General features: G+C 48.4%; 2 protein-coding genes across 2 annotated transcripts in view; one reads left to right on the top strand and one right to left on the bottom strand.

The window, feature by feature from the left end:
• The first annotated feature begins 1,556 nt into the window (after window positions 1–1,556).
• ddit3 (DNA-damage-inducible transcript 3) lies at window positions 1,557–4,376 on the top strand. Its single transcript, XM_039746537.1, has 4 exons — window positions 1,557–1,685; window positions 3,310–3,361; window positions 3,445–3,614; window positions 3,696–4,376. Exons 3-4 carry the CDS (start codon window positions 3,471–3,473, stop codon window positions 4,131–4,133), a joined length of 582 nt encoding a protein of 193 aa, XP_039602471.1. The 5' UTR covers window positions 1,557–1,685; window positions 3,310–3,361; window positions 3,445–3,470; the 3' UTR covers window positions 4,134–4,376.
• A 235-nt stretch (window positions 4,377–4,611) lies between these two features.
• The window catches only part of mars1 (methionyl-tRNA synthetase 1), a 37,390-nt gene continuing 29,829 nt past the window's right edge, over window positions 4,612–12,172 (bottom strand). The window contains exons 13-22 of the mRNA XM_039746538.1: window positions 10,071–10,166; window positions 9,866–9,983; window positions 9,583–9,796; window positions 9,375–9,506; window positions 9,196–9,300; window positions 5,720–5,903; window positions 5,236–5,307; window positions 5,129–5,152; window positions 4,975–5,040; window positions 4,612–4,896 (exon numbers count right to left, since the gene is read on the bottom strand). Of these exons, the coding sequence (XP_039602472.1) occupies window positions 4,756–4,896; window positions 4,975–5,040; window positions 5,129–5,152; window positions 5,236–5,307; window positions 5,720–5,903; window positions 9,196–9,300; window positions 9,375–9,506; window positions 9,583–9,796; window positions 9,866–9,983; window positions 10,071–10,166 (1,152 nt within the window). The 3' untranslated portion in view covers window positions 4,612–4,755. The remainder of the gene's footprint in view (window positions 4,897–4,974; window positions 5,041–5,128; window positions 5,153–5,235; window positions 5,308–5,719; window positions 5,904–9,195; window positions 9,301–9,374; window positions 9,507–9,582; window positions 9,797–9,865; window positions 9,984–10,070; window positions 10,167–12,172) is intronic.

Here is a 12,172-nt window from a genome sequence, read left to right on the forward strand (position 1 = left end):
TGCCATTAGGTAAGGGGATGAAATCCTTGGACCCATTCATTGTTAGACCCTATGCTGGTTCCTCCAGGTGCACGACAATGCCCGGCCTCATGTGGCGAGAGGATGAAGGAACTGATCCCATTGACTGACCCCCTCAAACCACGCTCACTCGCCTGACCTCAATCCAATAGAACACCTCTGGGTGGGACATTACGTTTGGGTCCATCCAACACTCAGTGATGGCCTGGTCGAGATCTCAGAGGAGATCCCCCAGGACACCATCCACCACCTCACTAGGACATTGTCAGGCATGGGGGGGCATACAAACTACGAAGTACGATTGGACTCGCCTGCCTGCCTGCCAACCCCATCATTTGTTCCCTTTGGTTTTCGGGGTGTCCCTCTGCCGGTTGACCATTTTCATTTCCATCCTGTCGTTCCTCACACATCACCTTATCAGTCCATAGCAGAAGAGATGGCCAGCAGGATTTGTTTCACCATTGAGATCTGAGGTGGTCCTTCTGTTTTTTTGAGCAGTTTATGCATTTATTTGATTATTTAAAGAGTTCCTGTAAAAAGCCCCCCGGTGACAAGTCAAGTTCTATTTCATCTGTCTGTCTAATCCAATCCAGTCGTATGACCCCCCAATGTCCATGACGTGCTTTGTTAATTCGCATCATTAGGATAAAATTAAGGGAGCAAACTCTACAGGAAAAAAAACGAGTGGCTCTTGTTCAGAAAGCGGATGCCACTTGTTTTTAAGATTAGGCACCTTCTGTACATTTTTAAGATGAGGGACCCTGGTGTACCCCACGTCCCTTACGTTCAGGGTTTGTAGTGGGGGCAGGCCAGTCTAAAGCAAACACCAAGAAGGAGATGGCGCCCGCTTTCTGAACGCGACCCAAATGAGTTAATGGGGAAAACAGCAAAATCAAATAAAACTGGCAAAACTGTAACAAAAAAGCCAATGTTTCTTAAATTTATTGGGGTAAATGTTACACTTCTGTTTCTAAAAGTAGAATGAGATAAAAAAAAAAAAGTCAACCAATGCTTTATTTAAATCAACTGGAGACCAAATGATTTACTGATTGTGAAGCCGGTTGGAACAGAATCCTACGGACATGGGGGGTCCCACGGCACCGGGCGCGAGCGGTCTTCCCTGGGCTTGCATCGCAGCGAATCAGCGAGCCCGAGCGAGTTCAACGGCGCCCCTGCTAAGCTCCTTTCTAAACGACTTCCTTAGCAACCGGGAAGCGGGGGTGGGCTGCCGGCTTTAAATGCTTATAGTGCCCCGCCATTCGCGTGCGGCCGCAGCTCTCCTCGCTCGGCTCTGTTCTGCTCCGCCCCTCCGCCTTCGTGTTGCCAGAGATTGCATCAGCTCACATGACTCCGACGCCCTCTCTTCCTGCTTTCTTGCAGACACCGTGGAACGCGGCGCGTCGCGCATGCTCACGTCACAGATCATTGGATGTCTCTAAGCAGAAGAGCGCCGACTGCGCTTCTCATTGGCTGCTGTGCCAGTCACTCAGACACGAATTCCTCATCCCGCCTCTTACGTCAGGCAGCTTCGCCGTTTATAAAGAGCCGGGAGTTTCCAGTCTCTCAGTTCGCGACGCCGCTAAACAATGAGTAACATGAGTGAAAGGCCTTGCGTTCAAGAGAAGAGTCGGAGACAGTCCAGAAAGGGCAGCCACAAGCGGAAGAAGGTGAGAGTTCATGTTTAAAGCACTTCTGTGGGATTCCCTGAAGGGTGGAGAATGAAGTGACTGTGGCGACCGGCTAAGTAGACACCGGACGTGGGCGGCTGGGTAGCCTTTTAAATGAACCAGCGGATAGGCTGGCAGCGCGATGAGGGCTCTCTTAAAGAGAATACAAGTTTAGTTGTGTATAGCGCCTTACAGGCAGCTTCGTAATGTATTTACGTGTATAACGGCACCGCTGTCGGCTGAATTGACTGACGCAGGGTCGGAAGTGACACTTGCACTGACCGTGGATGTCAATTAATTTGCGGGTTTCAATTTCTGTAAATTCGTCCACACGCCATAAACAAAGGCGAGAATTGTGTAGTGTGTGTGTGTGTGTGTGTGTGTGTGTGTCACGAGTCACCTGTCACCTTGATTGTGAATGACAGCGATGATGAAAGCGAACAAAGGTCTCTGCGATGGGTAAGCCGCAGTTCGGGTTGGGAGCCTTCAGATCCGCGCAGACGTCGTGTCGGCTGATTAGCAAAGACAACGGAAGTGGAACGACGGGGGACCAGGAGTGAAACAATAGCACCGGGGTGGTCCTGAGCGGTTTAGACAGAATGGGAACCGCGACACCACATGGAGAACCTGATGAATGAGTTAAACATGCTGATTTAAAATCCCAACTTGAAGGAACAGTTAATGGCCGTTTATAGTTAATGTTTGCTGTCCTGTTGTAGACTAGAAGATTGCTGTCCTGTTGTAGACTAGAAGAATGGAGGAGTTTGGACACTCGGTGGGGATGTTTGACTGTCATCCAGTTTATATTTTGCCCATGGAAAGAGAGCGCAGGCTGTAGTAGCCTTTCAAATCGCTGGCTCTCTTGTTTCTACAACTGATGGTGTAGCTCAGTGAACTCTCAACACGTTTAAGATGGTGCCTGGCATTAAAGGAATACTCCACCCCAAAGTTATTTTTCATAAACCTGTTATTACTCCATATAGCTTGTAGTGATGGCCAAAAAAATATAAAATAAATGTAAAGTCCTTTCATCATCCAGAATGAGAGCAACCAGTTGGTGGCTGGTACTGCACAATGGTAGACGACGTGACGAACCTCGGTGGGTGTCTCGATGATCGAGGGGTCAGCTAGCCAGTCACGGGCTCAGAATGTGCATTTTTGATGAAATATTTGGTTAATTTCAGAAACCTTTAACAAAGCGTCGTCTCCCGTAACGTGCTTTTGAATTGAAGACCTGCCTCTACCCACTTGAAGTACACTAGTGGGGTGGGAGAGGATTTGTCTTAATGCTTGAGATGTTTCTGGGAGTAGCAAATGATATTTTAGGAAATCAAAGTCCTGTTTTGAGCCCGAGACTGGATACCAGGCGTGTTATATGGCAGGAGTAATGCAAGAAGTCTTTAATATTCTTTACCTTCCCTTTATCTTAAACTCCCCCGTCCTGTTTTGCATGAATTCCTGAGATTTTCCTTTGTCATTACTGGAAACTTGGCATGCATGGGGCAGCAAGCAGGATATTAAAACCTTTTTATGTTATTGGATTACCCCACCTAAAAAGTACAAGTGGGCTACAGCCTGCCAAGTATGCCGGTCTCTCTAACACTCTGCGTTTTCCTCTTTTCAGATTTATAGAGACACACGTACCCCGCCAACACACCAGCAGACGTGATCACTGGGTAAGTCAGTCAGTCAGTCACCCTCCTGTCACCGAGTAAGACCACCTGGGGCGGCCATGAATGACCTTTCTTTTGACTTGCAGGGTAATCTGTGCAGGGGCACAGCGGCATGAGTTCACCATCCATGGCTTCCTCGCCTTGGCCAGGAGAATTTGGTGTGGCTGAACTCGATGCCTGGTATGAAGACCTTCAAGACATCCTTTGCTCAGATGGAGGAGACTGGAAGTGTGAGCAGGTGCAGGACCCCACGCAGGTTAGTGCGGAGGTGCCAGGGGTAAGCCGACTTGGAGGCCGAGCGCCCGACTAACGGTGTTTGTGTTGCGTCTCATTTTAGGCAGAGGCTGGGTTCCTGGATGACCTGGAGAGCTGCTCTCTTGCGTGGTTCAGTGGCGTCACCGAGTCCCAGCTGGTGGCCGAGCTGTCTGACCCTAGTCCACCTGACGTTTATGAGGGTGCGGACATTACAGAACTGTCGGACAATCGAGAGCAGGACAGCAGTGACTCCTCTCTGTCTGACGAAACTGACCAACAGCTGGCCCTGCCAGAAATCTCTGTAACCCCGGGGGTAAAACGCAAGAGGGAGAGCAGCGGTGGCGCTGGTGGTGGCAACAAGAAGAGTCGAAAGGAGCAGGACCTCGAGAATGAGAAGGTGATGACGGAGCTGATGGAGCAGAATGAGCGGCTCAAAGTGGAAATTGAGCGACTCACGGAAGAGGTCAGGAGGACCAGGGAGGCACTGATTGACAAGTTGGTTAGCAGCAGAGCTCCGTGATGGGCAACTGGAGGTGGACGATGGACTTGTCTTGGCAAGCTGAGTTTAAGCTCTCCTGGCAGAGGGCAATGTGGGCAAGAGACAGGTGGGCATAGCCCTCGACAAGTAGTGGGGGCATCCTGTGTTGTACCAGCTGCTTATGTCTACAGTTTGGACCTAATTTGCATGTGTGCTTTAATCTTCCTTTATATTGTAGAAATGTTTTAATAAAACTCATGTAAATAAAATCTTATGTTAACCAATCGACGGTGTTGAATTTCTTCCTACCATTTCCATCCTTTTGTTACAAACCAAGTAGCATAATAAACTGCTTATCCTGAGCAGGATTGGTGCCCATTACCGTTGGCAAGCACTGATCACAAAGACCCCTTGCCAGGCTGCCTAACACTTTGTCCCTGCAAATACATGACCCAGGTAAGTTGGCAGTGGGCATCTGCAGAAAGGGAGACCCCAGAGAAAAGGCATGATGCGTCCAGGCTTAAATTTTGAGACTGGTTGGTCCCTTCATTTTATTAAATTTAAATAAGAACTCTTAAATCCTTTTCCTAAAATTGAATGTCAAACGTTCATTGGTGGATCAACACACAGGACTGGAGGGATGGATTATTTAAACTTTTTTTTGTCATTTTTTCTTTTCCTTCTGAACGGGGGGCTTTCCTTGGGCCTCCTGCAGCGCCTTCTTTAGCTCCAACAAGCGTGCCACCTCACTGTTGACGACTGCCTTCTCAGTGCCAAGGGCCTTGAGTTGGCGGACCTTGTCTCCCTGAAATTTAAATAAAAAGCTGATCAGACCTGGCAGCCCTGAAGCAGGTGACGAGATGTCAAACGTGCCCGTCCTCACCTGCTGAGCCACTGCCTTGGCCAATTCCTGCACGTCCTGGAGGATGGTGGTGGTTGTTGTTGCCTCCTGTCGATGGTCACAAAATGCTTTTTGTTAGTGGGGGACACCAAAGTGAGAGCAGCGGGACATCAAATCGTCACCAGAAAACGCTTACCTGCTTCTCCGCAGCTTTATCAGGCTACAGGGGGCAGAAACAAAAAAATCAGAAAATGAAAGGTTGTAGGCACCCATACCCACTGGTGAAGGTGGTGAAGTCCTCACCTTCTGTCCTCCAAAGCGCTGCCTCAGGGCCTCCACCTGCTCCACCTCCAGTTTCTGAAACAACGGGCTGATCTGTGGAGAAATAACAACTAAATCTGCTGAAAGGGGGCAAGGAGTGGGTACAGAGTGGGGGGGTTCAGGTGACATGTCCTTCACAGGTAAAGTTTGGGTGGGGTTGGCTGTGCCGAGTAGAAGGAAGAGTCCAGTAGAGCTAACTGGGTGCTATGGCTGTCACTGTGGTTCTCCTAAACTGGCCCCCTGCCCCCCCAGTGGGTACCCATCCGGATCTATCAAAAGCTAAAACGTGCATTTGGCTCAAGTGGGCAGAAGCAGTTAATTTGGGGGGGAAGTTTCCCTTTAGCACCTGTCTGAAGTAATGAGCACAGGGCAGTGCCCCACTGGATAAGTCTCGGGGAATTTTATTTAGTGACTGACCCAACAAGGCCTGTAGGTCCATTTATAATCAATCACCCACACCACTTACTGTGCCAATCTTGTGCCCCGCTGGCAGGACGCACACAAACTCTTCTGTAAGCACGTTGCACAGGGGGGGTGCCTGCAGCTGCTCCTGGATGGTCGCACTGACCGTTGGCATGTATGGCTGCAGCATCACCGACAACAAGCACGCCATGTTGATGGCCACGCCTGTGACCGTCGCAGCTCGGCTCCTGTTGATGAAGGGACGGTCACAGCAATGTCAGGTTTGTTAACAGATGACAGAAAACACAAGATCAACCAAACCTATGAAACTTGTCCCTTGTGTGTGCCACAGGGCCACTGCCAAGAGTTGTCAATAAAAGCAGAAAGCGCCAGGTTGTGGATGAGCCACCTTTGCTGATTGTAGTGAATATACACTCGCTGCAAGTGTGACGACTGCTATGTGTTCCAAAAAAAGTGGGCACAGGAGTGTGTGTGCCAGTTTGCCACCTTGTTACACCAGCTTTCCTTTAATTAACGGTCAGTAAATCGTTCACTCATTGCGGTCACGTTGGGACTGCAGGCTGGCACTGTGTCTGAATGTGATCGGCCATCGTCTCCAGCCTTTTTAACTTGGGCACCAGTTTTACTCACGGACCCCTATGGTGGTGGATGAGGGGGGGTCCCACGTGGAGTTTATTAACATGAGAGTAGAGGGTGCACACTCGATGTGCCCGATTTTCTACAGTGTGGTGCTGGGCCTAAGATGGGCGTTTGGCAGAGACGCGGCCAGCTGGCAGCATAGTGGCTCCAAAATGCACTTCTGCCCGTCAGCATTAAATGGTGCCACCACAGATGTACAAACATGCCCATGACAGGGCATTAATTCACCTCCATACCATGACAGAAGCGGGATTCTGGACGTGGCCGACGATCCTACCGTCCATTTACTACAAAGACATTTGTTTGGTTGACGCTTTTATCTGAAGTGACTTACAACATTTGAGGTACCGCTGGTTATGTTTGCTTTAGTTCTGCAGGTGGCAATCAGTCAGGTGAAGTGACTTGCCAAGGTGGGTCATACTGTGGAGTCGGCCTCAGGATTTGACCCCACAACCTCAAAGCCTTAACCCCTGTGCCACCCTGCCTGAAGGGCTGTGACCGATGTATGGCCCCCTCGGCGTAGTGAAGCGTTAGTCTACACTTCAGAACATCAGAACACTCCAGACGAGAACAACAAAGCTCGCCAGTCCTCTCCACTTATTTCTTAAAAAAAAAAAAATCATCAAGTCCCTAATGTCTTGCTGTCCACCACACTACCTGGTCTCTTATTCCAAGTGTCTATCGTTCTTTGTGTAAAGAAAAACTTCCTAATGTTTGTGTGAAATTTACCCTTAAGTTTCCAACCGTGTCCCCGTGTTCTTGATGAGCTCATTTTAAAATACCAGTCTCGATCCACTGGACTAATTCCCTTCATAATTTTAGGCACTTCAGTCAGGTCTCCTCTTAATCTTCTTTTGCTTAAACTGTAAAGGCTCAGCTCTTTTAATCTTTCCTTCATAACTCGTCCCCGGTAGCCCTGAATCAGCCTAGTCGCTCTTCTCTGGACCTTTTCTAGTGCTGCTATGTCCTTTTTGTAGCCTGGAGACCAAAACTGCACACAGTACTCAAGATGAGGCTTCACCAGTGCATTATAAAGGTTGAGCATAACCTCCTGTGACTTGAACTCCACACATCAAGGCGCTATATAACCTGACAGTCTGTTAGCCTTCTTAATGGCTTCTGAACACTGTCTGGAAGTTGATAGCTTGAAGTCCACTATGACTCCTAAATCCTTCTCATGAGGTGGACTCTCGATTTTCAGACCCCCATTGTGTATTCACACCTCACATTTTTACTTCATATGAGTAATACTTTACATTTACTGACATTAAAATTCATCTGTCACAAATCTGCCTAAGCTTGTCTGCTGTCCAAGTCCTTCTGTAATGATATAACGGATTCCAAATTATCTGCTAATCCACATATCTTGGTATCATCTGCAAACTTAACCAGCTTGTTACTTATATTCCTATCTAAATCATTTATAGATATTAAAAATAGCAGCGGCCCCAGCACTGACCCCTGCTGGTCACCACTCTTAACATCGGCCAGTTCTGATGAGGTCCCTCACATCATCATCATCACCCTCTGCTTCCTGTGTCTGAGCCAATTCTGCCCCCATCTAACAACATCACCCTGAACTCCCACTTTAGTTTGATGCCCAACTCTGCTGTGGCACCTCATCTGATGCTCTGACAGTCCTGTTCAGTGACCTCGTCTGCTTCACTCCTTTTGTTTCCTCCTCATAGAATTCCAGCCTGTTAGTAAAACACGACCACCCTCTTATGACCCCATGCTGACTGTTCAGTTAAACTCCTGTCCTTGTCATGTGTTGCTCAATCTTATCCTTAATAATTCCTTCCATTAATTTTCCTGTGATGCTTGTTAAGCTTACTGGCCTATAGTTGCTCTGATCTGCCCTGTCACCCTTTTCATATAATGGGATGATTTTTGCCATTTTCTAGTCCTTTGAATCTCTCCAGTGTGCAGTGACTTCCTAAAAATACCTGTCCAGGGTTTCTATCTGTACTCACTAGCCTCCTTAATATTATCTGGTCCTGGTGATTTGTTTGATTTCATCTTATTTAATCTGAGCAGCTTTTCTCTCTCTATAAATTTCCAAATCCCTCAGTAACTCCTTAGTAGTCCCTGTTACTGCTCTGAGGTTATCCACTTGCTCACACCTCAGAAAAATGTAAGTTTAGGGCATCTGCTATTTCACTGTCTTTATCTTTTAATTCCCCTTTACTATTCCTGATGCACTTCACCTCCTCCTTAACTGTTGTTTTACTACTAAAATACTCAAAGAATCTCTTGGGGTCGTCTGTCGCCTTATCTGCTATTTTCCTCTCCTGCTGTCTTTTAGCCTCTGATATCCTTCTTAATGGTTGCCCTCATGTTCTCATACGCTCTACGATTCACTCTGCAGTCATTAGTCTTATATGCCTTATTCGTCAGTTTTGTCCTGCACGCACGCACGCACACGCACACACACACACACGCACGCACGCACACGCACACGCGCAGCACGCACACACACACACACGCACACACACGCACACGCACACACACACACAGTCCCCTGCTGGTACTGCTGCACCTTCAACACTCGGCTCATTTGCTCGCTTATTCATCGGCCCTCTTGTATTCATCACACGAGAGGGAACTCAATTTTATACGACTAACTGTTAGAGTTACAAGAGGCAAATGTAAAAACCGTTTTTTTTTTTCTTTTCTTTTCCCCACAACTTGCTTAAATGTGTAAAAATTCTCAGTCAACAGAGGAGTGGAGTGGACTGATGGTCTGGTGTGTCACTACTGCGAGAGAAGCAGCAGGGTAACCCTTTCATCATCTACACCCGGGCCTTGTGGCACCCTGAGCCCCCGGATGTGTCACACAAACTTTAAAAACCAATACAAGTTGGCACACGCTGCACTCACCGGTCCGTGTCACTCCCCTTCAGCCGTTTCCAAGGCTCGTTCAGCTGGATGTACTGGTTTCCATGGCGAGAGATATTCAGGATGCACCTTAAAGCATCCCGGATTCTGGAAGACAAGCAGGCCATCAAGACCGTGTGACCAGGCCAGGGCCCGTTTACGTAAAGTCAAAGTGCACTCACCGAACCTTCTCGAGAAGCTGCAGGTACTGGCGCAGCTCCCACGTCGTTAGCGCAAGCAGCCTCTGGTCCTCTTGGTTCAGCTCCATGGTCGGCACGCGCCCCTCAAAGAACTTGGATACAAACATGCCAGCCCTGGGGGCGAGATGAGCAGAGGTTATAAGCAGGTGAAGCCCGTGGACTCATTCCGGCAGGCGGGCAGGCTCAGTACCTGTTCACAAAGTTGCCCAGGTTGTTGAGCAGCTCCGAGTTGTTCTTCAGCAGGAGGTCACTCCAACAAAAGGCGCTGTCCTGCCCCTCAGGGCGAATGAAGAGAAGGTAGAAGCGCCAGATATCTGCGGGGATACCCGTGTCTTTGGCCATGTCTCCAAAGACGCCCACCCCACGGCTCTTGGAGAACTTGCCATCTTCATAGTTGAGGTACTCTGGGGGCAGAAGCAGAGGGATTTAGGACATGAAGGGGGCTCCACGGGAGGGCAGCGCGCCGTACTCACCTGTGGCGATTAAGTGGTTCACTAAGGTGTAGTTGTCCTCGGCCCCGAGCAAAGAGCAGGGGAACACAACACTGTGGAACGGCACGTTGTCTTTGGCCATGAAGTTGTAGAGCTGCACCTGCGAGACCGGAGACAGACGACTGGCATGAGAGGCGAGGGGACGCCAACACGTGGCCCGCAGTAAAATTCAAAAAGGGCTGCTCACCTTGTCTGGGTTCTTCCACCACTTTTCCCACTGGTCAGTGTAGTTTGCAGTAATGGACAGATAGCCGATGGGGGCATCAAACCAAACGTAGAACACCTGACATGATGACAAAGTTAGGGGAGATCAAAAGTGACAGATAAAAACATTTTTGAGGGGAACGTTCCTTTAGTAAGCGTCAACCTGTGGGGTCAACCCAAGATCTCACTGTAAGGGAGCAGATGGCATTCGTGGTGCTAACCTCCGTCCTGCCACCTCTTAAGGTCTGCTTGCTCCAAGCATCAGCTCCCCCAGTGGCCCCTCACACCCGAGACCCCCATAATTGGCTTCGTCACTCCTCTCTGGACTTTCTCTAGTGCTGCAGTGTCTTTTCTTGTAATACGGAGACCCAAACCTGCGCTCAGAACTTCACAGGAGGCTTCACTTAATAAAGATCAACTGCTGTGCACCGAGAAGGGGAGTCCTCGTGTGCCAAGGCTGCAGTTTGTTCGTCTATATAACAGATGCCTATATTTTCATCATATTTTGCTCAAGACAAACAAACAAAGTTTGAACTTAAACACGGGGCACTTGCACGGGCAACTTAACATCAAAGCATCCCGTTTTCCTGAATTGTACGACGTGTTGATTATCCCATCATTTGGAAACAGAACTCCGACAGCCGGCCAATCAAAGGTGCGTATTTGCCCAAATCTCAAAGCCGCATCACAAATAAAGGCCCATATTACACGTCTCAAACATTTCCAATGGATGGGGAGAGAAAAAAGGTGACATCAGCAGAAGAGACGAAGACACGTGTGACCGCTTCATCTAAACGTCAGAGGATGTAACTCACGCCATTTTGCCATTTGCTTGATCAAAAAACCGCCCAAGAACAGTCACCTTTGACATCTCGGACTTTTTCTAATGACTACATATACACATCCAGGCTTATGTGTTCTTCTACTGGTATTATTGTTCCTTTAATAAACAACAAGTGTGATGGAAACCCGGGAGACAGCCAGCCCAAACCCGACAAGAACACACAAGCACAGTCCCGGGTGCAAATAAAAAGGAAGGTTTTTATTATAAATACCTCCAAAAATTGTTACACAAGCGCAAAACAGTGCTTTCCCTCTCTCTGCAACAATTTCTCTCACCAGCGCACTGCCCTCCTCAAGTCAAGGGCTGCCTCTCTACCACCCAGCTCCGACTCGCCTGGATCAAGGAGTGCGGCCCCTTTTATTAAACACCCGGGAGTACCTCCAGTGCCAGGGCGATTGCCCGAAGGAAGTACGTCCGGGTCACACTATAGGGAGCTTGTTTCCCTGCAACACCCTCTTGCGGCACCCTGTGACCCCAGCAGACTACATTTCCCAGCATGCCCTGCTGGCTTCCCACTGGGCATGGATATCTGGGACTGCTGCCATTTACCGTGCTGGGGGAGTAAAACCTCACCAGCGATATCTCTTCTTTTACAGGGGCTGCCCGGGTCTGCTTCCCATTTCCTTCCCAGCCTGAATGCCCATACAGCCCAGGTGACATCTACATAAGATACTCTTAACTTTATACATAAAGTGACTGAAATAATGAAGTAGAGCACCTGGAGCAGTAGGAAGTGCCACATGATCTGAACTGCAAAGTTTATTGGCCGAGAATGAAGAGCTTCCTCCAATAGTGAGCACTGTGTTAAAGAGAGACATTCATTGACCGATAAATGGCCTGCAAGCCAGGGATGCGGAGCCTGTGTGTGTATATATAGAAATTATATATATTATAATTATATATAGATATAGATATAGATATAGATATAGAGAGAGAGAGAGAGAGAGAGAGACTAGAGATCATGGAAGACACTTAAGACCCGCGAGACTAAAGAGATTGGCCACAGAGCTTCTCGCGGAAACCTTAAACATGAGATTTTGTGCCGAGATTGACTCAGGACCGTCTCACGATGACGCAGAACATGAGATTCTTGCAATCAATATCAAATAAGACAAGCGGGCAGCAAAACACTCAGTCGTGTAAACGAAGGCTTTGTGCACACACAGAAACTGGGTCTCAGCGCATATAAAGTGTAGAAGGACAATACGTTATAAATGAAACGTCGACGACTAAGCGAAGAA

Source organism: Polypterus senegalus, chromosome 3 (genome assembly GCF_016835505.1).
Source record: "Polypterus senegalus isolate Bchr_013 chromosome 3, ASM1683550v1, whole genome shotgun sequence".
Taxonomy (NCBI): Eukaryota; Metazoa; Chordata; class Cladistia; order Polypteriformes; family Polypteridae; genus Polypterus; species Polypterus senegalus.